The sequence below is a fragment of the Oryzias latipes genome, chromosome 6, assembly GCF_002234675.1.
Source record: "Oryzias latipes chromosome 6, ASM223467v1".
Lineage (NCBI taxonomy): Eukaryota > Metazoa > Chordata > Actinopteri > Beloniformes > Adrianichthyidae > Oryzias > Oryzias latipes.
In genome coordinates, this window is record NC_019864.2 from 12,478,058 (window position 1) to 12,504,999 (window position 26,942).

A 26,942-nucleotide genomic window follows, 5' to 3' on the forward strand; every position below is an offset into this window, starting at 1 on the left:
AATGGAAAGGTAGTTGTTTTCTTTTCCCTTTTTCTCTTTATTTTCATCTCATTATCTTTTAAATTCAGCCCCATGCAAAGCTTATTAAAATGCCTCTCTACCAGTAAAAACAAAAAACAGATTCTGTGTCTGTGCTGGTTGTTCTTTTGCTAATGGCCTTCTCTCTCCAGGATGACACCTTCTTTCTAGTTTATCAAAAAGGACTTGACCATTTGCTGAGGATGGACACCTCTCCCTTTCATCCTCCATCACGTCTGCAGTATCAAGTCCTCGTGGGCACCTTTAATCAGACACTGAATAACAGCCTAATTCAGCTTCAGCCGTGTTCCCTAAGGCCAAGAAGAAAGAGATAAAGATTTGTTTTATGTATAGAGTTAATGATGCAGGTTAAACTTGGGACTCTTTCGAGCGCCATAGTTCAAGAACAGCATGAAGGAGCTGTAAACTGACAGGGAACAGCTCAATTACTCCGACTGGGACTGTTTTCAATCACCATTTCATTCCAAAGTGATTCCTTTTTATTTATCAATTTATTTTTATTTCATTTTAAAAAAAATAATTGGATTTCACAATAATGTCCTTAAAACCATGATTTTCTCATTGGGAAGGAAGAAAGTGAAGAAGGTATGGTGGCCCCAAAGTTCAAATCACATCAACAAATCACTCAACGCGAAACATATTAAAGATCGCAATGAACTTTAAAAAAGGAAGACAATTAATTAAACAAAAAAGCCACATTACATTTTAGAAATCAAAACCAAATTCCTAAAACCAAAATGTATTTAAAAAATGAAACAAACGAAAAAGGTTTTAAAAAAAAAATTATTTCTAGAAATCACAATAATAATGTTAAAAAAAAAAAAAAAAAACTAAAAGAGCTGGAACAGGTAGGATTTATGTCACAACACTGATTGGATGATGATGTTTTTTTCACATTGTCAACCTAATGTTTGATTATTTAGCACGACAGTACGTTCCAACAGACAATATTTCTTTCAATTTCTGGCCACTGCAAAAGTTTGGTGATTAATCAGTCAACTCTTTACCACAGTTTGGACAAAACATTCTTCTATAATCCCTCTTCTTTTGTCCAAGAGTACCCACTTTTGCTGGTTTTCTGATTTTGTTTGATTTTTTTATCATTTGTTTTCATTCAGGAAAATTATTTTTAGTATTTTTATTTGTTTTAATTTCTAGAATTTTGTTTTGATTTCTTGAATGTTTTTTTTTTTTTACTTGTTTTGCTTTTTTAATTGACGTGATCATTATTATGTATGTGATTTGCACTTTAGGTCCAGCGTATTCTATGATGATGAGGATGTTTGAACAGATGAAGAGACAAGTGTTGTCAACTTCCTGTTGAAACATTCCTGGTTTGAACCCCTGCTTCTGTGTGTCAAAATACCTTTGGGCAAGGCACAGACAACAGAAGTGATATTTTTAGTTTACCGTTTTTAGAGGAAAAGAGGATACAGAAGATAAAAAGAGATTGATAAACATATAACAGAAGAAATTAAGCAGCAATGACAACAGGGAATATAGGCGGAAACAGGGCAACGACTTAAATGATGAAAAGACCAGGCCTAGCCCAAACAAAATAGTTCCTTTAGATCTAAAATACATATTTTTTTCCCCTTCAGAATGCATATCAAAGGTTCATTTGCAAATAGTTTCAAACTTTATTTTGAGGAATAGGAACCATAGAAAGCCTGCATGGAAGGAAAGGTTCTTGCCAGCTATCCTCAGCTGCTCAGGACCCAGAAACTGTTGAAGCCGTTGCATCATCTGGAACACTGAAAGCCACAGTGTGTGCCCAGAGGCTGGCCAGAATAGAACATCAGTGTCATCGTGGGTCTAATCCCCTCTGGGTTCCTCCCACCCAGCACTCAGGCACAGGTAGTGAATATTTTAAACCATATTAATTTCTCCATCCCTTGACAGGTCCCATAATGCACCGCTGCACCTCTCCCTCCATTGCTCCGCATTTTACCCACAAGGCCGGGGGGCTCTGTCACTGTTTAAGCTCAAGCGGCTTGTTTAAGCGCCATGATTACGCATTCATTATTTATTTAGCGAGGGTTTACACAGCACTCACTCTATCACACATAATTAGTGTGTCTTAATTAGGCTCTGCTAACGGCCGGAGCTGTCGTTTAGCTGAACACAACCTGCTGCTTTTACCTAAATGACTCTTCTCTAAGGGATCAGCTGATACTGGAGCCGGTTCAGTGCAGCAAACCACACCGGACACCAGCCCTGCATCACTTTGAAGAGAATCAATGTTAAAGTGGACGCTTTTTACCAGCTGCTGCAGACAAATCCGCTTCAGGGATTACAGACCAAAAATTCTTCTGCTTGGGGTTCTCCTGATTTCTTTCAACTTTTTTTTATTGTTGGTTACTCCATGTTTTGCAGCATGCTCACAATCTAATAGAGCCGTTCATTTAAAGTTCAGTGGGTTCATAACAGTTTCCTCTGTCTTTATATTTGAGCAGTTATACAGCTCATGGCTGTTAATGCCCTCAATAAAAGCGATAAGCCCCAACAAAAAAGCTGTGGTCTGGAAAGCTGAAATAGGACACTTAGAGTTCCACTCCGATCATCTTTAGATCTATTGTAAAGGCATTCCCAGCGCCCTTTTATTTGCCTCAAAATTTTAGAAATCTGTAGTTTTCTATAGGACATAGTTTCTGCAGAGAGGCAGCAGTTCATTAGAAATTCACTTCTGCGTTGTGGATGGGACTGTTGGATTCCTGCCTCCTTTTCCAAAATCCATAACACTCTCCTGCTAGCCTACAGCCTCTCCCACCTCCAACCTAACATTACCAGTGCAAAAAAAATGGTAAACAATATTGGAGCTATCCAGCTGTACAGTTTTGATCAAGATTCCAGCTCAGACAAAGAAAACAAAGACCCACATGGATCTATTTGTCTACTAGTGGATGCATCAGAATGGAGAAAAAGCAGGGAGCCTGCCCATCGTGTTTTCTACGTCACAAATATGATTTTTTTCAGACAACATTTTTTCGTTCACTCCTGATTATTTGAATAAAAAAATACTCGGAGGCCATTTTTATCTTAACTTTCTTAGTAAATGTCCTCCATCATCAGAAAAATACCTCAAACACCAAAAGAAAACTCCAAATAATCAATTTTCATTAGAATGGATCTTTTAAAGATACAGAATATCTGCCACAAATGAAGAAGAAATATCACTAAATGAGTTATTAGCATTCATTTTGCTGTCACACAGGGATAAAAACATGTTGTTTTTTTCTGTGTATATCTGACTCTTTAAATCCTAAACGTTATTCTTTGGGTTATCCTTGGTGCATCTTCGGCTTTAATTGTTTAGGACATTTATCTATTTTAATGACTGCTTCCTAAAGCTGTCTAACACTGTCTTATTCAATGTTTTTGCAGTTGTTTTTTTAAAGCTCTATAATTTTTGTCTCTTCAGATTTTTAGATTTTAGTAGCTGCAAAATCAGAAGAATTCAACAAAGTATTAAAACATTATTAATCAAAGTGAGAAACAAGCACTTTGAACAGGAATGCTTTTAATTTCTTATCTGTCAGTCAAAACCTCTTGTCCATCTGCCCACATGCGTCCTTGGTAAATAAATAACACTGAAATTAATTTAAAAATCTTTGTGTGTAGTATCAAAAGTAAAACAGTTGCACTAAATATTCCCCCTTAACACGTCAGATTTAATGTAAAGCCACAGTTTTGTTATTGAGGTTTATCTAATGTTTTTAAGTGCTCATTTCTTAGCTCAGAAGAGTTCCTTAATGAGTCCTTTAGGCTAATTCCTTTAATTTGACGGGGCTTTTTTTGTTTTTCTTTTTTATTACAAATAAACAACCCAGCCTCACTGGAAAACACTGATGGGTAGATAAAACTAAAATTAAAAATGGTCAGAATCCGTAACTGAGTAGCTGCGGACACACGAGGAATGCGACTCATGTCAACAAGGCACTTAACGCCCATTCTTGAACAAACATTTAGCCCACAGTGTTCAAACTGGACAAGCAGGGACGGGCTTCTTCTTCTTTTTCCTTTTCTACTGTTTACTAGCGCCTGTCGGCCATCAACAGTTGGAAGAGTCTTGGTGTAAAATATCCAACCAGTGCAAATCTTGTGAATCTTGCTCCAGGCTTTTTCTTCCACATCTCTATTCGGAGATAAAAAAGACTTGGTGTCATAGAATTCCAGCCAGGCACAAACCACAAAATACATTCATTGAGCACACAAAAATGTTTACGCTCAAGCATAAAAGCAAGTTTTGTGCTAAATCCGAGTTCCTGATTGGCCAAAGTTTTACCTGGTTTAAACTTTCACTAGGCACATATTTGTACATGTTTGTTGTAGAAGCTTGCACTGTTAGATATGAATATAAGAGTTTTAAACACAGAAACCCAAGATGCACATTTATGCACACATATATACTTGTCATTGGAAGTGGTTTCTTAAATTGCACAGCGCAATGAGAACGTAACTTCAGTTGGCGACATTTTCTCTGTGTTGTGTTGGACATCCTGGCATACAAGTCATGACCAGAGAGGTGTTTAGTTTCTAACTCCAACCATGTATTTTTAACTTCAGGCCATTTTCCAGTGAGTGCGGATGGTGGAAAATGTGTGGGATGCGTGTCTAAGTGGGCCCTGCAGCACGTGAGTCAGCATCGGTCCAACTAGCAAATGAGATGTGATTCGGAAGCAGGGGTTAAGATCATGGGATCGTCCCACCAGCTCCTCTCAGAGACTGTCAGGGTTACCAAGCAGGAGAAGTTGAAATCAGCTCGAATTAGGTTACTGTACTGACGATGAACAAGTGACAGCGTTAACAGATTTCTCGCTGAATGATGCAACACAGCAGAGCTTCACTCAACCCTTAGGGCTGTTGGTTAGTCTGTGGAAGAGGAGGAAAAAAAATAAAAGTAAAACGGTAATGTAAAGACAAAGAGCTGTGCTTCTCCGTGCTTACAAAAGAGAATGGAGTAAAGAGGTTGTCAGGTGTGGAAACAATAAAAGGAGGCCATGAAGAATAAGGGGCAGGCTCAACTCCTAAACCTATCCTTTTATTCTCAAAAAGTGAGCAAACTGCAGGGATTGGAAAGGTGATGTGAGATCACTCGTAGTTTTGCCTCAGCTTTGAGGCAAAGGAGCGTCTGAGAAAGGTGTCGGTGACAATCGAGTATAAAGATGGAAACAGAACTGTTGGCGGAGCAGCTTAACAAGCTCAGGAGGAAAGGGTTGGACACTTTTTCCTTACTTTTTCCTTGGAGAGGTGCCTTAATAGAGCCCTCATTTCAGGCCTGCCACTCAGGATAACGAGAAGAATAACCACAGTCCGTCTCATTCTTGACTGTTCTTCCTCTCCGCCTTCCCTCTGACATTTTCTTCTTGCTTTTTGTCCTTTCCACCGCCTCCCCCTCATCAGGCCCATCCTCATTTGACTCCCTCTGCAGAGGTATTTTTGTCATTTTACATGCTTTTCAGTCACCAAGGTAACAGTTGCAGCGTAAAGGCCTGACCTCTCCAGGAGATGAAACATTGTTTATGCAGCGCTCCTTTTGAGAGGAGCATCATTTAATGAAGAAAGCCGTTCCCATCTACGATTCAACAAAAGCTTCCAGATTGAGTGGAGACAGCTCTTGTTAGCGGTCTGTCACTGGTGAAGTTGTAATTGCAATGATCCGGCATTCTCAACGGAAAAAAAAGGAATGAGAGACTTTTTGCTTGTTGTACGTCTGGCACTGCGCCCCACATGAGTGCGGTAAAGTCCAAGCGACGGTTGACTTTGGAAACGCCTATGTGAAGTCGGTTTGACGGCAGAAGCGTCACGCCATGATTTGACTCGACAGGTTCGCTCAGATAAGAGAATCTGTTGTAGAGGGCGTAACCCTCTGTTGTTGCTACCAGACAGTCAAGTATTCGAGATGTCTGAATGAAACCGGCTGAAAATATCCAATTTGCATATTTTTAGTTCTATTTCATCGTCAGCGGGGGTTATAAATAGAGCGTGGCTGTACTTTGAAGTACTTTGTGCAGTCATAAATGAGCAATTCAAGCATTTTCTTCCACGTACACCTCTGGAATTTTCCTCCCATTTTTAGGCTTCTGTTCTTTTTATTAAGCTGGAATTCAGAGGCAATAGGATATTTCTTCTCATCCACTCATTTTCAACATGTTTATTGGAGATTCATGATTTTTGTTGAGTGTGATCTTAGCCGGTCTCAAGGGGACTAAGTGAGGTACTCACACTAAGATGATTAATAAATTGTTAAAGCTCCAGCAAAGGCTCGCAAGACTGAACAGGGATTGGAAAAAAAAACCCTGCATGTGACTCTGACAAATGTGGGGAAATTTTAGACGGATAAAGCCCTAATCTGCAGGACATTTGATCAGCAGTTAATCTGCTGCAGAAATTCTATTAAAAGGCGGAGGGGCTCATTAGCCAATAGATCTTAATCCCATTACTGGCTGGGTGGTGGGGGAGTGAGTGGGGCCCAGTGCCTGTCGCTCTGTGGGGGATTCTGTAGCCGTACAGTTGTGGAGAAGGTCACACACGGCACACTGCCATTTTCATAATGAGAGTGGAGCATCATGCATCATGCGCAGTCATAAAAAAGCCATCACTGGCTAGGCAGACACATTTAATCACGGTGCATGTCTGGTCCTAACATATTTAGCCGTGCTGCATAATAACAGGCTTTATTTCCTCTCTTGTGTGGGCCCGGCCCTTAGTTTAATTAAATGTTAGCTGGAATATCAGGGTAATCTGTCTCCCTTTGTGTATTATGCTTATTGTTGACGCTTGGATTCCACTTGGTCTTGGTCGATGTTTTCAGGGTTGTAATAAAAAGGCTTTAGGCCTGGCAAATTGTAAACGGAAAGAAAAGCGTGACAGTGGCAAAGAGAAACAAAGAAATAGATGAATGACAACGAACGACAGCGAGACAAAGACGGAGAGGAACGCTAGAGCGTGTAATCTCAGTCTTGCGTTGAGTCGGAGGGGGTGGTGGAGTCAAGGATTTTTCTAAGTGGAGATCTGTGAAAATAAACATCATCTCCATCAACTGACAGCCGCCCACGGACGCCTGCCAGAAGCTGCGTCAGAGCTCTTTGCTGAGCGTCTGTGCGCATCACCATGGAAAGAACTTGTTTCCCCCCCAAGTCAAAGGGAAAATTAAAAAATGTATTTGTTTACCTGAAGGTCAGCTACACTTTACAATTCCACTTCCTTGTCGGAATTTAAATCTGCAAGAATAAACTTTTTGTTGGGTTTTTATCACATTCAGATATTTTTTATTGATAAAAGTCGAGTGATGTGGCTGTGAAACTGTGTTTGATCTCTAATGCCTTTGGACTAGATTCTTCGAACACATGCTGTTTGATTAATAGTGAACCAGTCTGTATTGAAAATGCTCAAAGAAGCAAGACTGTTTGGCTCAATATCTCATTTATTGTAAAAAGTAATTTTGAAAGGCGGACATATTGACCGTGTACTGATGTCTTACTGTCTCCCCTCTCTTGTGTTTCAGATATTGATGAGTGCGCAGACGGCTTTGTGGAGTGCGATAGTAAATCCACTTGTGTCAACTTGCCCGGCTGGTACCACTGCGAATGTCGCGATGGCTACCATGACAACGGCTTGTTTTCCGCCAATGGGGAATCGTGTGTTGGTATGTATCTCATTGTAGTAGACAAAATTATTAAAAATGAAAAGAAAATGTAGAATTTTGATGTAGATGTAGGTTAAAAATACACATGGCTTTGAAAATGTTCTTCTCATGTAGGAAGAAAGCTGAGAAATAAATGTTCTGCTTAGATATAAACTTTGGTTAGGATTTGTTAAAAATAGAGAAGAACATGACCTTTGTAAAATTATGATCTAAGAAATCCTTTTCATATTAAAAACAATAAAAATAAATGTATTTAAACACAGTCATTTCTACGGTGGCCCAGAAGGGTCACAACACAACACTTTAGATTTCACAACATAACACAAAATAACACACTACAATTTGTCACAACACAACACTTTAACTCACGACACAATAACTCACAACACAACACTTTAACTCACAACACAATAACTCACAAGCATTTTGTGGGCGTATGTTAAGGTTCTGCGGACACAAACATGCATCTTGTGCTCAGAATTTAGCATTTTTGGACACAATTGTTAATTTTTTGGCCACAAATTAATATTTTGTGGGCACAAATCTGTAATCAGTCGGCATAAAGTAGTACAAATATGCATTTGTTGGCATAAATTAATATTTTGTAGGCATTCATTTGTATTTTGCGGCACAAATAGGCATCTTGTAATTGTAAAAAATACTAATTTGTGCACACGTTAGTATTTTTACAATTAGTATCTTGCGTGCACATAATGCTTATCTATGCCCACAATTCACTAATCTGTGCACACAAAGTGCTAATTTTAGTACACAAATTAATTAATTAAATATTTTGTGGGCGCATATTAGTATTTTGCTTCCACAAAATAATAATATGCGCCCACAAAATACCAATTAGCAATGTCTGTGAACAAACTAGTATTTTTTTGGCAGAAATTTCAATTTTGTGTACACAAATGAGCGATTTCTGTAAGAAAATTAGCATTTTGAGCTTATAGGTAAGTAGTTGGAATTGAGAATAATAAGATATCCATTGTGTCCTTACAAAAAAGTAGTTTGTTCAAAAAAATTACTTATTTCTGCTTACAGAATGTTTGTTTGTTCTCACGAAATGCATCCTTGTGAGCACAAAATGCTAATTTAATTGCAGAAAATGCTAATTTGTGAGCACAAATGCGAATTTCTGTTAACAAAATACTAGTTTGTTGAGAGAAATTGCTAATTTGGGTGGGCAAATGCTAATTTTTGCCCACAAAGTGCTAGTTTATGTGCACAAAATGGTCATTTTTGCCAATAGTATACTAGTTAGTTCACAAAAAAAGGCTATATTGATCCGATAAAGTGCTTCTCTGTCCACAAAATGCTAACGAAATGCCAACTTTTGGCCAGAAATCACTATTTATTTGGTTACTAATTGTTGCCAAAGATGGGAATTTGAGGGAACTAGTTTTTTTTTTTTGTATGTGTATTCTTCCTACTAAAAATGTCTCCTTTGCAGCCTGTTCTTTTTCTGGGATCTTCTGTGTGATTCAGCCTGTCAGAAAGCATGTCAAAGCTGTCAAAACGGAAACCCTCAATCTAAGGCAACATTGAAGCAATGCTTGTAACAATAGCTGAAGCTCTTTTACGCTCACTGACCTCATCTTTGCTTTTAGTTTCAGCCTAAATGTGAAAAAAAAAACACATTTCAAAGATAAAAAATCTGCCTGACAGCTATAAGATTATAATTTGACCAAAAGTGGGTTTCCGGGCTACCTTGTCGTTCCAGTAGTGTTTGTGAAGTGGTGTGTCCTTATATTTTATGACTGCTACCGATATTTTTATCTCATGAATTTGTAATCACACTGGAAAAAAAAGGAAATGCAAAACCCACTTGTGTGATTGTTGTGCTCCTTGCAGATATAAATGAATGCAAGACAGGGAGAAACACCTGTGCCAATGACACAGTGTGCTTCAACTTGGAAGGAGGATATGACTGTCGGTGCCCCCACGGGCATAACTGCACTGGCGACTGTATCCATGACAACAAGGTCAAGCACAGTGGGCAGATTTGGGTGCTGGACAATGATAGGTGCTCAGTGTGCTCGTGCCAGGTAAGTAGAGTGAGGTGGGGAATAAAATAAAAATGTAAAAGAATAGAAAAAATAGACAAAAAACAATTCTAAAGTGATGCTTTACTGTTTTTTTTCTGTTAGAACTCTTTTCATCCAGCTTCTTTTTTTTTCAAGCTTTGTTTTTTCTCCATCTTCCAAGTGTGCAAACAAAGAGCAGGAAAACAAGTTTAAACTTGCTCTGTTTGACTGAAGCTGTCCCCCACGGGGCCAATCAGCAACAAATGTCAGCTTCCTCTGTTGTACAAGCACACTCCTCTTCTCCAGACAGTGTGTGACATTTAAAAAAATAATGAAGCAAACCAGCAGAATGAATGATACTTTACTTTCTGTTTAATTAATTAAGATATGAGCAAAACCGTGGCACCTTCAGGCTAATTGCCAAATGGACCGATGGCAGCATACGTTTTCAGTTACTCTAAGTCATTTGGAAAAAGTGATCCTCCTTGACCTTTAAGGGGGAAAAAGTTTAAAATCTTGGATTTGTACTAAATCATATTTTATTCACCGCTTCACTGGAAAGCTGAAATTGTTAATTGTAGTTTGCACTCAGTCATGGTTAATAATTAAGTAGGTAGTGTGTGTGTGTGTTCATAAAGCTGCACAAATCAATATTTTATAATACCAGTGGGGAAAATAAGTTTAGCAAAATGTGCTCAGTGGCAAATCCACAATACTGAACTACTAAGTTTGCCTCCCAACTGGTGTGTAGTGACAGAGGACACACCAGCAACCTAAAAAAATATAAACGTGACAGTCTGTGTTGATGTACAGTCTCTTCACGATCTCTCATGCATTTTTTTTAATAATTGAGGCACAAAAAATATGAAGTTGCAGCTGTTTTTCCTAAAATTTGCAATGGTTTTTGATAATACATTTCAACAGAATTAGTTGAAAACTTGCCCAGGTTGTTGTTTTTCCCTCCAGTTTATTAAAATGCAGTTTCGTGTAAACTTCACAAAAAACAAATAAAAAGAGATTATTTCTAAGCTGGTATTTATTTTTGAATATTTCTTTATGTTGGTGCAAGAGCAATTTTTGAACAAATATATAATCACAGCATGTTTGATCAATTGTATACAAAAACAAACCCCATTATATTCATATCTATTGGTTTAATTGTAACTACATAAAAAGTGAAAACGCTGAAGTTTATTAGTTTTTCTTCTGTCTAAATCAAAAGTGTAACTTTAACAATTTTTTTTGTGTGATTAAATTGTTTCATTTCAGTTTAAATGTGTCTGTTGGCCACTTCACCTTATTGCTGTTTCTTTGATTTTGTTGTTTCTTATCTTTAAACTTAACTTGCAAGTTTTTCAATAGTGACTAAAGTCTGAAATTGATTTTTTCAATATTAGAAAGCAGTTGTTTCTTTTAAAAAGATTATTTTACTCACCTTTTCACAATCTGACACCGGATCCCGCAGGTAGCTACTAGGGGTTCACCGATGATCAGTACAGAAATCCATTGTCTGTTCACAACAAAGGCGATTTGCGTTTCAAATATGCGTCTGCTTTTGTTTTAACCCTCAAAGTGGCTGCTGGACGTTTGTCCAAAAGTGTCTTTATAAATCGGACGCTCCTGCACCGTGTGGGAGGAGCCACTGTCAAAAGTTTTTCTCGCCCTCCTCATGAAAGAAATAGAAGATGTTGAAAGATCCGGTGTATTTGTATTAATGAGCTCCACAAAGTCGGCAAACTACTCATTGTAAAGCCTTAGCCCATTTTGATGAACATAGAGCTGATATTCTGGTCAGGATAAATGTTTTTAGATAAGTGACCTAAAACTTCCTGCGGCACACCTCTCCATCTCTCATGGCACACTGGTGTGCCGCGGCACGTTGGTTGAAAAACACTTGTTTAGCATATGGTGTTCACACTCGACTGATGCTACCAGATACTGGCACATGTCCGCCCCCTACAGCTAGAAGAGGTTTGGTGCAAAATTTGGAAATCTCGTGAATCTTGATCCGGCTTTTTTTTTTTTTACGGTTCTACTCTGATATATGAAAAGCCTTAGTGTCATAGAATTCCTTACGGGTACAAACCGCAATTGTTTAATTCTTCCTTATGATCATTTGAAAGGGAATATCAAAAGTGAAAGCGATGCCATTCATACACCATGGTCAAAGTTCGACCTGATTTAAGTCTTGAGGTGCGTTCAATGGACGCTCGTATTTGTACATAGGGCCCGAAACGTAAAAACCTGTGTGTGAATGCAAGAGTTTTGTGAAGTGCGCATGTACGTGCAATTACATAGACTTTTCATTGAAAGTGGTCCCTTGAACATGCGTTCCCGAGGGCAGTGTGAACGAAGCTTCACAATGCAGCTTTACATTTTCATGTATCATTCATGTCTTTGGTCCTCAAACCTCCAAGAATATAAAGGCCCAGACGCAACAAACGTTTTTGTTTAGTCACAAAGTTGAATTTTAGCTGCCTGTTCGATGGAAGTTGGTTAGCGCGATCACTCAGGAGACAAGAGTTTTTAAGTCAACATAGCTCAAAATGTTGTTTATTTAGCTGCAGAAGCTGAATTGTATCATTTTACATGAATGGGATCAGTTAGACTGGAAATTCGTCATGAGAGAAATAGTTCTAAAGTGTGGTAAGAATCTGCATGTTTTCCAAAAAAAAAGGGACCTACAAGCTCTCAATACCTTCAAACCTATGATCTTGTTTATGGTGTGGAGATTTTAAATTGGAACACCTCCATGATGAAGCAGTACTAGATTAAACAATTTGGAAAGAGCCTCTTGGAAAACAAGCCTTCTTGCAAAAAGGGGTTTGCAAGAAAAAAAAGAAAAATCCATGACTCTGTTTAAAAAAATGATCACTTGAAGTTAATAACTTTCACTTTCAGTCAAGCGTTTTTGATAAGAGATATGGAGGAATTTTTCCCACTCATCTTTGCAAAATTGTTGTCATTCACCCACATTTAAGAGTTTTAGAAAATAAATTGCGTTTTAAGGTCACGCTACAACAAATCACTCAGACTCAGGTCAGGACTTTGACTCACAGTCTTCATCTTAGTCCTTTGCAGCTTTTCCAATTAGAGAATGAGGATTTTTCTAATGATCACCTCATAGGTGTGTCGACATTTTATCTGGAAACGTCATTTTGCCACTCCAAACTGATTTTACTCCATTGCTATCAGGTCACATGACAATACTTTGAATTCCAGCATTTTAGTCAACCAATGCTGAAAGGCTGAGAGTAGGGGAAAGTGATTAGACAGGATTAGTGTCGGTGGCAAATGATCAAGCAGCAAATTATTCATTTGATTACAAGGACCAAGACAGAAGTGGCTCCCTAATTAAATGATTCATATTAATTGATTTGAGAGATTGAAGAGCTGCCTGTCAAAAGCGATTGTATTGAGGTGTTTGGGGAGTGGAGGAGTAAACATGTTATTGTTTTGGGAATGATCGGACACAGTTAGAAATTAACTGGAAAACTGATACAAACTTAGAGGGAGAACCAAGGTCAAAGGCTGCAGGAAAGTCAAAAACTAAGAAGGGAATGAAGCTCTGAAATAGAGATGGTTAATTTATTCAACAAAAAAATTACATTTTTTGGTGTAACATTGTTACACATTTTTTTTGTGTAAAATCTTGTGTAACATTTCTAAATGTTACACATCTTTGTGGAGATGGAGGACGTACCGGATTTTCCACACTATAGGGCGCCCCGTAAATGAACAATCAATTTTCGAACTTATGTCATATATAAGGCGCACTGAAGTAGAAAGTGTTTTAAGCAAAACAAAAGAGTCTGTCAGACTCTATTACTGTATATCTTCCAATAGTAGCCCTTGCGTTTATTCCAAAACTTTGGCAGCCGGTCCGGCGTTTATTAGAAACACGGGTCTATTGGAGACCGGTGTTTATTGCATCACAGACAGAATGGTGATGGCTAATGGGTCAGGAAATGCAATAATACCAGATGAACATTTTAGGATTTATTGAAATCATGAGAGCGTTGGAATTTTGTTATGATTACACGGGCTGCAAACAAGCTGATGCCGCTAAAACAAATGTTACTGTGACTATGATAACTGCCAACCTTGGTAGTAACACGTCAAAAAAAGCCACGTTAGCGTATTTACAATAACACACAACCAACCAAATTTGTTGCACCTGTAATATTAGGTTGGAGGTGTGAGGGGCTGTGAGCTAGAGGGAGAACATGTGAACAGAGAGCTCTCAGCAACAGATAAGGGATGGGGGGGCGGGGTTGCTCCGTGCCAGTTTTCTTGTCCACAACTCAGGGGCAAATTTCAACTGAACTGCTGCAAATCTTTTTTATTTTTATTTAGCTTAAAAACAACATAATCATTATTACAATTCCACTGGGAACGCTTTTACAATAGATCAGACGTGTTGGAGGTGTTTTTCCTTTTTTAAATCCAGGTATTTTGTTTTCTATTGTTGTTTGGAGATGACTAACTGGTTTCAGTACCTAGCAGAAAAGGATTGCATAGAAATCTATTCATGATTTTATACATAGGATGTTACAGAAAACTTCTCTTATTTTGATCCAAACTACATGTACTGATTTATTCTGTAATGCATTTGAAGAGGTTGCAGCACATCAATACAGAGAAACATATTTGAAGAGTCAATGAATAAATTTCAGAAATTTGAAAATCTCCTTTGGATGAACAGCCAATTGGCTCTTCCTCAAACACCCCGATGATGATGATGATGATGATGGAGGAATACCCACTGTGCATTAACATTCCTTAAATGTATTTCAGTCTTGTGTCTGAAAATTCAAGCTGAAAAGCCATGAAAGCGAACCCCATAGGACTCTGAATTCAATGCCTTCATTGCATTATTTATCAGAGACGTACTGCATGTGGCTCATTGTAGATGAGTGCAATCCTGCATTCAGTGTTCAACTGTCCGTTGCTCTCAGGCTGGCCAAGTGATGTGCCGCAGGATGGTGTGCGACTGCGATAACCCCAACGCTGATCTTTTCTGCTGTCCCGAGTGCGACCCCCGCCTGAGCAGCCAATGCCTGCACCAGAACGGGTTGCTCACTTACGGCAGCGGCGACACATGGGTGGAGAACTGCCAGCAGTGCCAGTGCCTGGTGAGTGGAGGTTTACCATTACGCCTTAATGACTGTAATTCTCATCGGTTAGCTTTTAAGACCCAAAGCCTTCCAGGCTGGCAGTAAAAATATTCTAAACATTAATTGTTGCCAACAGATAATATGTAACAAAAATCCAAGTCTACATCAATCAATCAGCTTCCTTTATGTGTCACTTTTCATGTTAATATTAATAAAACACAATGTTTTATCCACCTCAAGTGCATAAAAACACTGAACAGTGAACATAAAAACATTTGAAAAAACACAAACGATGAGAAAAAATTGTAATAAATTGAAAAGCTGTCATTTCTGTTTGATTAAAAAATACCAGCAAGCAAGAAAACATTAGAAATATTGATAATGAATAAAAAAAAAAACCAAATCAAAGATAAAAAAAGAATGCTTGTAGAAAAAAATATGCATGAACATTTTACCCTTTGGGCTCACAGAGAGGTCTGAGACTTTCCTGCGGGCCACCTCCATGCCACGTACAATTTCTGCCCGCAGACAACCTCTGCATAGCCGTAAGGGCATTTCTGACTTAAGCATAAGATGATGAAAAGCTGCTGTAGTTATTTAATGAAAGATTTCCTGAGACATGATTTTATTGCTAAATGTTGATGATTATTTTTGACCCTCTCCATCAAATTCAGGTCCAGCAATTACAATTTCACTCTTATTTTGATTTAGCTGCAAGGAATGTTTGACTATCTGTAAATACATGTCATAAGGAGAGATGACCTCATATAGATGAGCATCATCAGCGTAGCTGCGGAAATTAATGCTGCGTCTTCTGATAACATCCCCTAATGATAACAAGTACAAGTTAAAAAGGCGGGAACTAAAATAGTACCATGTGGTACACCATGTAAGTCTGTTTTTTTTTGGGGAGAAGTCATTTTCATAAATACAATTTTTTTTTTTACCAGTGAGATGGGATTTAAATCAAATAAAAACGTATCAGTAAAAAGTATCATTAAGGGCAACCATGTCATGTAGTCTGGTTACAGGAATTAAGTGATTAACTGTACTAAATGCTGTGCTGAGACAAAGTAAAACTTAGACAGAAAGATTTTTCCTGCATCATTTAAGAGTTTAGTCCCTTTATATGACTTTAAAACCTGATCTGAACTTTTAAAAAGTTCATAAAAAATCATCTAAAATACTTAAAATTCTTTTAGATGTAAGCAAGTTTCCCAAAAAATGTACAGGTACTTAAAAATGCTAGTGTTGAGACTGGTCTGTAGTTATCAAAATGTGTAAAACGTACATTTCTTTTCTTTAAAATGAGTCTCGCTCTTTTGTGAAGGATGCAAAAATGTCTTAAGGGAGCAATGGAAAAGGTGTACTTTCTACAGAAAGTCAAGGATAGGTACTGTGTAGCAAGAGAGGACGCTAATTAAAAGAGGAGAAAGGGCAAAAAAAAAGATTGGTTTCTCATGTTTGGTTTGTAGGAATTGAAAGAACCATGTTAGAGCTACACCTTTTTTCTCCAAGCATGCATTCAAGGTTGAAAGACAGCACCCGTTTGCAGCATGAAAGTGTGTCAAGGAGCATTACTTGTGTTTCTTAAAAGGAGTCTGCTTGTGTTGATTGATGAGTGTTTGCTGCATGTGCCCCTTCTGGTTCTTTCAAGTGTCCTCCACTGAATATGAAGCCACATTTCTAACAGCAAACAAAATAACACAGTGCTCACCAAATAAATGTTTCACAGTGAGACATGTGTACTTTGTACTCACATCCATATCTGGCCTGACCTTTGGTGAGATGTACACTGTGCCTTTGTTGGAGTAACGGTAAAAGATTTTTACAAGTGTTTTTCAATAAACCTGACACCTTCCATCAATCCTTTGACTTGCAACAGCTTTCTTGCAAAATGCAAAGGAAATGCTAACATGGCTCCACTCTGTCTTACCTGTTTAATTTCCTTTATTCAGGCCTTGACTAAATTTCCTTCTTTTCATTCACTCTATTGCTTTTAGAGATGAGCAATCTCGGTTGCTAACATATTATAACTCTGGCTCCAGACTGACAGATTTTTGCTCTGAGTAATACAGCGCTGCCATCCATCTTCCCTCCTCCCCCTCCATTGTAATTCCGTCCTGGCGCTCCGAGCTGAGGGCTGTTTTCTGGATTTCTCACAGCGCTCCATTATAGCTGAGACTGAAAATCACTGCTCAGCTGAGAGGCAGTGGGAACGCGCAGCCGGCTGAAAATGGGCTGGCTCCGTCCCCCCCCCCTCCGCGCGCTACGGCCGTGCTCACTGCAGGCACTTACACGTGTTGACACAAACAAATTTGAGAAGGCAAACATGCCTGTCACAACACCGGTGCACACATACAGCGAGAACACGAGCGTGTACACATGTTTGAGAATACCTGCATATCCATCACCACGGCAACACATACCCTGCAGATGTCCAGGCTAACACACAGGGAGACTTTAAAAGGCTCTCAATTAAATATGTGCAGATCTACGTGGAAAGAGAAGGACCCCTCCAGCTCTCTCCAGCCTGTGAAGAGTGGGCTGCTCCTGCGGTACCCCACCACTGCTCCAGTAGCGTGACAGGGACGTGAAATGAACCTTGAATGCTGCCACACTTAGCACCGCAATGGCAGCCCAAACTCAGCGGGGGGGCTTTAAAATACTCCAGCTGATCAGCAAGCCACGAACCAAAATCCTTTTCTCCCAAACACACAAAAGATCCTGGCCTTTTTCTTCTTCATCTCGTTCAATTTTTTGTTATGTTGAGGTAAGGCCTATTTCTATTACAGAGCTTTTAAAAACCAATTAAGGTCAGAGATTGTTGGAGACTAATTTCCAAACAAAGATAAATGTCACCAGTTTTAATTCGTCTAGAGGCCCTTTTTGAAGCATTACCCAAAGTAAAATTGGGCATCAGCAAAGAGATTAAACTGCAGTGAGACACCAGAACTGCAGAATGAAAAGGCAGATTAAAATTAATAGCCCTCCTAAATGTCACACGGAAATCAAAGGCAGACTTCAGTTGTTGTCGGATAGAGTTGTCACGCAGCACTTGTTGTACGACAAACTTCAGTTTTTTCCTTTTGTGAACAGAGGCCACATCTACCCTATATTCCGAACTTTTGGGCGCACCAGTTTATGATGGCAGTTGCGAGGCTGACTGAATATTTACCCTTTAACACTGGCTGATTCTCACGAGATCTTGTTGTTTTGGTGCAGAGTGTAAATGGAAATCAAAAGTCAGACGCTGAAGGACGCTCATAAATAATTAAATAAATATTGTCTTGACATTTTAAATCGATACAAGTATCACCAAATGAAAAATCGTGATATATCGCCGAATACCTTTTTTTCCTACACCCCTAGTATTTATATCAGCTGTAGCGCTCAGCCTTGTTTGCAACACGAAAAAAAGAAAAAGACTTATACTGCTAAAACAAACATTACTGTTACAACGCTAACTCCCAACCTTCTTAGTAATCCATTAAAAAAGACAGTCAGGCACCGCTGCACGTTAGCATACTGTCAACCTTGTTTGCATCTCTTACAAAAAGAAAGGCTGACATTTTGTGCAGAATCCCTCTCAAAATCACTTTAACATCAGTAGACACGACCGGAAGTAATTCATATAAAGCATTCCAGTTTATAAGGCGCACAGTCAATAGTTGAGTCTACATGCAATCTTGTGCTTTCCTGTGGGGTCCAAATGACCCCACAGGATAGCACAAGGGATAAAGGAGGAGGATTCTGACTTAAACAGCGGGCATCAGCTCTGCAGGACTTTGTGCTTTATTATCAGACCTAATTCATTCCGACTTGTCTCATATGCTGGGTCTGAACATTTAGATTGAATGTCCGCCGTGGGGCTCATCAAGCTTTAAACCCAAAATGAGTGCCTATTGTGTCACCTGCTAAATTTAAACGGCTTAAACTTTTATGTCTTTACCAATAACTAACATGCCAGCACCGTCAGGGCGGCAGAAATGAGTCGGGCCAAAAGGCAGAGATGCTCAAAATATATGAGGCGTTTTTCTTGGGTCGGTAGAAAATGACAGCAGTAAAAATCCGATGAAGCTTTCCGTGCTGAACGTTTGCTGGGAGATTAATATGGAAACAACAATGAGACAATTAGAAGCCTGCAGCATTTACTTCTCCAGCTCGTGGAAACCGCTGACTTTGAAGGAAGATTGCTCTGCTCATCTATATTTTCTAGGTAGTTTAACAACTTCTTTCTTCCCTCATCAAACAGAGACGCTCTCTTTGGCATGCAAATACACACCGTCAGGAGAAAGATCTGCGTTGGAATGAATAACTTATTTAAGCGTGAAAAATGCACTTGCGCTGAAATATTTCCATCTTTTCTCCCTGGCACAAAGTGAAACCCTCTCCTCTTTTCCTCGCAGCAGGGGCAGGTGGACTGCTGGCCTTTGCCGTGCCCGCCCGTGGACTGCGAGTTCACCGTGGTGCCCGAGGGCGAGTGCTGTCCCCGCTGTGTCACTGACCCCTGCCAGGCCGACACCATCCGCAATGACATTACCAAGACGTGCACAGACGAGCACAACATTTCACGCTTCAGCGGCTCCTCCTGGATCAAACATGGGACAGAGTGCACCCTTTGCCAGTGCAAGGTGAGTCGCCACCGGCAGATACCAAACTGCAAATTACACCTCACCTCTCTGAGTCAAAGAAATCCTTTTTTTTTTTTTGCAATGAAGAACCCCTTTCAAAGAAAAACAAAAGTGGTTTCGTTGGGCCTTAACATTTGCACTCTAAATGGAATTTCTGCATCTTTGCAAAATGACTGTAGTTCTGCAAACACAAAAAGGTGATTTTAGAAGTTTTAAAAAGCAGTGCAAATGTGCCCCACATGGAAAAGGGTTCTAACAAAAAGACTGAATTCCAGGTTGTTTAGCAAATCAAAATAACTGCAGTAATTATTCTGAAGGAGGAAACCAGAAGATGTTTGTTTTGAGAATGTTGCCATTTTTCAATCTATAATTTTTTTTATTAGACACGTTTTTGGATTTTGATGCAGTTATTTACTGAAAAGCAACTAAATACCGCTAGTTTTTTTTTTAATCTGGCCATTTTCCACTAGTGTTAAAACAAACTGAATAAAGGATGGTGTCTTGACTCTTTGGTTTTTTTTTGGTTGGGTCATTGAGATGTCTTTTGGTTGCCCGGCAACCTCACAGTGATGACAGAATTCCTGTTTCCCGTCTCAGTGCTCAGTATTACTGCTCCTAGTTCCCAGAATGGTTCTTTAAATAAAAATGAGCAGAAGTTTTGGACAGAGATAAAACTGCAGCGAGGGAACATCTGCCAGCCTCTCCTCTGGCACTGCTTGACTCATCTGCAGCGTCAAGTTTGAGGTTTTTTTTTTTTTCCTTTGTGGAGCAACAAACAAGGAGGCAAGATCTTAAAGAAATATAGGAACTTCATTGTATTCATCAGTTTTTTGTTAATCAGTACTGAGCAGTCATCTGCTGGGCTGAGAAAACTATGAAGACAATGTCCTCTTTGTCATAAGTTCGCAATTAATTCTTTTCCTCATTGTTGGAAACTAATCCACTAAGACTGACTGCCATTTCTGGGTTACCAAGATAAAACATAATTATTTTTCCTGATGTGAACATCATGGGAAATTCTCAGCTGAGACCTTTTTAAGAAGTTTAACTTCACTTCCAAAAATGGTGCCTTCTATCTTGTGGTGGCTTTCCAGTAGCAATTTGCCCCAACTGATGATCCATGACTCGGTGACGAGTCACATTTGAATTCTCCGTTGAAAATTGCGTCCTTGGATCAGCTGGTGGTGAAACGACACCCAGAGGAGCTTTAAATGCCAAACCGTGCCTGGTTGCAGCTTCGCTGCAGCCAGGCTGTAAATTTCATCTGCAGGGTCTCAGAGCACTCACCCAAGGTTAAAAGTGCCACAATAATCCACCAGTGTTGCCTTCCTTCTTTTTGCTCTCATTTTCAGAATGGACACATCTGTTGCTCAGTGGACCCCATGTGCCTTTAGTCTTGGCAGATCTGAAGGCGCCTGTACAGCATTCTCCGTGTACAAAAAGGAAAAAAAAAAAGGAAAAACACACTTTCACATCTTCTCACTGTTCTCGTGATAGGCCCGGGTCAAACAGTGTTTGCACCGTCATGGCTGCCAGAAACGGAGGTTACTATTCAGGTCTCCATTGAACACATATTCGAGCCTAAACATTCAGGTATCATCTCTGATTAGCTGCAGTTTCTAGGTCTTCTTGTTTAATTCCTACAGGACGCAACCTGAAACTTTGTCTTTAGGACGAAAAAGAAAGAAAATGACTTGCAAACAGTATTTGACCTTCGCCTTCTCCTCAAACCCTTTGTACCAAATACAAACATGTATCATCCAAAGCCGATGATGGACTACATTTCCCTCAAAGTCACTCTCTTGTTCTTTGAGACTCACAGTTTCCCACTCTGAACCATCACCACATCAATCTGTAAGATATTACTATAACTGGCATGACTGTGCTTGATGTCCAAATGTTTCAGCTGATTTTTGAAATTCTCAGTTATGACGATGATGAAGATACCTTAGAGTAAAGGCAGTTAGCATAAGGTTCTTTTGGCACATTTACCGGCTGTCTATATTATGTGGTGCTTTGTAGCATTTTGTTCCATTTATTCTTTCTTTGTAACTTTTCTTTTCGAGCTTGTTATGGTGTCATAGTGAAATAAAGTATTTCCATTTACATTTAACTTGTGGCTCTTTGATGAGTTCATTTTTTACGTCCATAATGCAAAAATGTTATTTTTGTGAGTGTGACTGAATAACTATCATGATAAAGTCAATTCTTTTTATCTTAAAAATGAATAGAAAAACTCACTAATTGGTCAAGACTCAGGCTTGGATCATCGCTCAAATAATTAAATTGAATTCATTTCTTCAAAAATCAACAGCTCACCACCAAGGTTGTGTCAATGAGATACGGAAGAAACATCAAACAATACCAGATTAAAAACAATTTTTATTATTTGATTTATTCCAAACAGTTCAGATCATTTGAATGAAACCGAATGTATTTAACCCTTGTGCTATCTTAGACGACCCCACCCTTACATTGACGTGTTCTCCCTACCATGACAAAGGTGGATAAAGGTGGAAAGATTTCATGTTATCCATGGACACCAATAAAGATCACAAATCATTGAAGACAAAAGGTTCAGCGCACTGTCTTGTGGGTACTAGATGACCCAACTCCCAACGTTAAAGTGCCTAGGTTAGCACAAGGGTTGCTCAACAGATTACACATCAGGATTAAAACCACTAAAACCTCTGTTAAAATGGAGCAAACAAAATAGGTTAGTGACTGCAACAGAGAGGAAGCATGAAAGACAGACCTTTGAGTCATCTACCTGTCATCTATCTTGTGAACTTTGCGTGGTATTTTAAACCTTAACTTGATCTGTATTGTAATTGCATTTTATTTTTGTGTATAACTGAGTAAAATGTGCAGTATGAGGGCTTCCATTTGTTTAGGGACAACAAATGCTGTCATACCAATTCTTTAAACAAATTTGACTCATTTTTATGGAGCCCGTGTCCTGACATTAAGATATAAAAATATATCTTGTTCCCACAGATTAATATCTTGTTCCCACAGGTTATTATGTCGTTCGCACGAAATACTATTCCGTTCCCACAAGATACTATTCCGTTCCCACAAGATACTATTGCGTTCCCTCAAAATACTATTACGTTCCCTCGAAATGATTAACTCGTGCGAACGCAATAATTATGTCGTTCGAACGCAATAATTAATCCGTTCGAACGCAATAATTATTCACGTCATAAGTCATTCACGCGGATATGCTCTCTGTACGCCGGCAAAAGCCGCTTTCAGCGGTAACTTCCGTGTCTCTGTGACCCATATTCGTTCAAAAAAGGAACATGAAAAACAAAAATGATCACTTTATTACCGTCTCAATGAATATAAGAAAAATATCAAAAGATTTATGATAACTAGGCTGCTTTGTCATACGATAGCTCCTGCTAGGCTACTACTAGCTCCGCCGCAGAGCTCTCTGATCATATATGCCGGCATTTGGGCAACTGGCTGGTCTTGTCAGACAGCTGATATTGTAGTTTAGGGTCGAATAGGAATAATAATATTCAGGACTTGTCTTTTATTAACTTTAGCAGTCAGTATCTTTACATTCGAAGGCTATTAGGCTACATGCTAACTGACTAGCCGATCATTTCCTGTTATTAATTTACGTCATAGATTTACAGCAGATACCTTCACATTTCTGTCTGTGTGTGTCTCATTACATTGCATTGAAGACACGGAGGATGTTTAAAGAACAGATTTATTTATTTTAAAAAGCACAGAAGCATCCATCGTATTCACGTTCACATCTGGTACGCCCTCAGTCATCTTGCTGCAAAAGCCGCTTCCTGCCGCTACTTCCGTGTCTCTGTGAGCATTCAATAGGGGTAAAAATAAAAGCAAGAATAGTCGATCTGTTATTTTCTCGATGAAAATCTGAAAAATATCATATTAAGCTGGATGCTTCGCCTAAAGCACTTACCTTTAGCTTGTAGCATAACAACAATAGCAGTACGTCCCGTTTCCCAAAGTGCTTTGCTGCCAATCACTGGCCAATTATTGGTCTTGTTGTTAGACCTTGGTCACAGAGACACGGAAGTAGCGGCAGGAAGCGGCTTTTGCAGCAAGATGACTGAAGGCGTACCAGATGTGAACGTGAATACGATGGATGCTTCTGTGCTTTTTAAAATAAATAAATCTGTTCTTTAAACATCCTCCGTGTCTTCAATGCAATGTAATGAGACACACACAGACAGAAATGTGAAGGTATCTGCTGTAAATCTATGACGTAAATTAATAACAGGAAATGATCGGCTAGTCAGTTAGCATGTAGCCTAATAGCCTTCGAATGTAAAGATACTGACTGCTAAAGTTAATAAAAGACAAGTCCTGAATATTATTATTCCTATTCGACCCTAAACTACAATATCAGCTGTCTGACAAGACCAGCCAGTTGCCCAAATGCCGGCATATATGATCAGAGAGCTCTGCGGCGGAGCTAGTAGTAGCCTAGCAGGAGCTATCGTATGACAAAGCAGCCTAGTTATCATAAATCTTTTGATATTTTTCTTATATTCATTGAGACGGTAATAAAGTGATCATTTTTGTTTTTCATGTTCCTTTTTTGAACGAATATGGGTCACAGAGACACGGAAGTTACCGCTGAAAGCGGCTTTTGCCGGCGTACAGAGAGCATATCCGCGTGAATGACTTATGACGTGAATAATTATTGCGTTCGAACGGATTAATTATTGCGTTCGAACGACATAATTATTGCGTTCGCACGAGTTAATCATTTCGAGGGAACGTAATAGTATTTTGAGGGAACGCAATAGTATCTTGTGGGAACGGAATAGTATCTTGTGGGAACGGAATAGTATTTCGTGCGAACGACATAATAACCTGTGGGAACAAGATATTAATCTGTGGGAACAAGATATATTTTTATATCTTAATGTCAGGACACGGGCTCCGTACATTTTGCATCCCAGTTGTGATGCTAATGGGCATGCATGAGATCCCTGCCACCACTGGTATGTAAATTGTGTGAATGGGGCTACAAAGCACTTTAGACCGTGGAAGGTAGAAAAGTAACGTAAAAGTACCTTAGTTTTGGCATTATGAGACACACTTGAAAGTTTTCTTTTTTTAGGGGTTATAACCCGCAGCGCCTTACATGTGGATTATTTCTGGTGTTTCTTACTGTTGTTTAAGCACGTTTGAGGCATACCCAACGCTCTGTCAAAATGTCTGCCTGGATGCTAATGTAATTAGGTTAATGTGTGTAGTGGTCAGACAGTTTTGTGAATATGCCGACATGTACCAGGTCACTAACAAGAATAAGAATTACTGTGAAAGTAGTTAATAAAGTCTGCCTGATTTATCTTTTGTCTTGCTTAATGCGCCTCATAGTTTGGTGCGCCTTAAATATGATATAAATTCGCAAATGGACCATTCATTGACCTAAAAACAGCACACGGACTCCTCTCTACTTTGACAAACCTCCGGAAAAACTACAGTAATGCGTGTAACACAAAAGAGCACTTAGAGATCCTAATATAATCATTAATTAAATAGAAATTCATTTAGCTTAGAGAAGGCTCATGTCCCTGTGGAATAGTCTCACCGCCAACTGATTACCTCCACTCTACCTCACAGATAACCACAGTAACAAACACACAATTATGTCAAAGTCCTTTCCCTTGCAGGGTGCATTTTTGTCATCCTCTTCATCCCTAAAACTTTTTACTGATGTTTCTTGGGTCTTAAAATTCTCCCTGAGTTAAATGTTGGGGGCAGTGGACAGTGGGTGCAGCAGCAAGTGGTTTAGCAAGGACACCATCTGGCCTGCCTTGGTTCAGTGGCTTGTAGCTGGTGGTGGCAAGAGGCCAGCAGGTACCTCAGTGGCGGTGGTGCAGCAGGGCCCAGTGGTCGTCCAGCTGGCTCCTAAATGTCCAATTTTCCATGGCAGTGCAGAACCCCCTGCAACAGATGTCCCAACCTACAGGGAGTCCATTTCAGTGTGTGTCCTAAATTCACTGTTAATGACCATAAAGATCATTGTGACAGAAGCTGGAAAACTGCAAAGTCAGTTCTACATTAGCAGGAAATTCAAAGTGATACCAATCACAAGAAATATTCGAAGCTAGAATTTTTTTTCCATTATTGTTTCATAAATCTGTCTTTCAGATTAAAATCCAGCATGATGGAAACAGAATGATTCCCCCTGTTTTCGTTTAAAAACAGAACAGGGGGGTACAATTCCTCAAAAGTGTTCATATCTTGGCACTTTGCAAACTCATCTGTGCTGAATGCATCGGGAAATTGCATGGAAATCTGCCGTTTGCAGCATTTATCTCTTATTGCTTCAGGGTAAACGGCAGTTTCTGCTCATTTGTCACAGCTTGTTCAGGACTCAGTGAACACAGACGTGTAGAGCCTCAGCCAAAACATGAAGGAACACCAAGTTGAGTCATCTGTGTGAGAACAGACAGGCACAAATGCTCGACGGTCCAACAGTGCGTGTGGCAATCAGCTGCACATATAAAGTGTCTGCAGCTGAGAGAGGAACAGCTATAATTATGAACATTAGGCAAACATTTATTCTCCAAGTAAAAACAAAAAACAACTTTGATACGGATATATATGATTAAACCACAAATGGAAACTTGGTAACAGTGTTTTAACAAGTTTCCATTTGTAAGTCGTGTTTTTTTTTTGCATAATTTGGCCAGGCGTGTGACTTATACTCTCAACGACTTATATGCAATTTTTATAACAATAAATGTTGACTCATATATTCGTTTCCGACAGACAACCGGTTGCCCTTTAGCTGTTGTTTCCCACTAACAGTATTTGCTACTGACAGCAACGCAGAAGAAGAAGCGCTGTCCAAAACAAATATGGAGGAAAATCTGATCCTTCTCCTCCTGAACTTTTTGATGTTTTTCTTATTTGCATCGAGACTGTATTATTCTATTTTTTTTCTTCCTCTGACTAATGCGGGACAGTAAGTCACCAAACCGGGTCACAGAGAGACAGAAGTAGTACTGAAGCACTGTCATACAGATATGTGGTCTATCCTGCAGTAGAAAGTAAAGATCGCCATAAAATAAAAAGACTAGATGAACCCAGACACGGAGATGTGGTTACTGATGCTTTTGTAAAGCTAATCAAATTAAATAAACCTGATATCACATCAACTTCCATCACTTCCATGCATCAGAAATAAGATCTAAAGACAAAGTTACCATCTAGCAAACATGAATTTGACGCACCTCGAAAAACAGGCAGCGGACGCAAATTTGGCAAATGAATCTCATTCAAATGAAGCGTTAAGCCGGGCTTGGTGGAATTATTTAGAAGCGTTGTACTTTTTTCCAAAAGTGGGACTTCATCTGCGGAGCAGCTTTGGTATGTTTTTTTTTTTCTTTATTATGAATTTTTTGAGTCCTGGAACTTAAACAGGAAAATATGGCTGTGGTTTTGATCATTTTTTATCAGTGGG

The 26,942-nt window shown here is 39.2% G+C and overlaps 1 protein-coding gene across 1 annotated transcript in view; it reads left to right on the forward strand.

Annotated features, from left to right (window-relative positions):
- nell2 (neural EGFL like 2) overlaps positions 1-21,584 on the forward strand; it is a 96,278-nt gene extending 74,694 nt beyond the window's left edge. Inside the window, exons 16-20 of the mRNA XM_004069509.4 lie at positions 7,547-7,687; positions 9,548-9,741; positions 14,679-14,855; positions 19,247-19,471; positions 20,824-21,584. Of these exons, the coding sequence (XP_004069557.1) occupies positions 7,547-7,687; positions 9,548-9,741; positions 14,679-14,855; positions 19,247-19,471; positions 20,824-20,865 (779 nt within the window). The 3' untranslated portion in view covers positions 20,866-21,584. The remainder of the gene's footprint in view (positions 1-7,546; positions 7,688-9,547; positions 9,742-14,678; positions 14,856-19,246; positions 19,472-20,823) is intronic.
- The last annotated feature ends 5,358 nt before the right edge of the window (positions 21,585-26,942 follow it).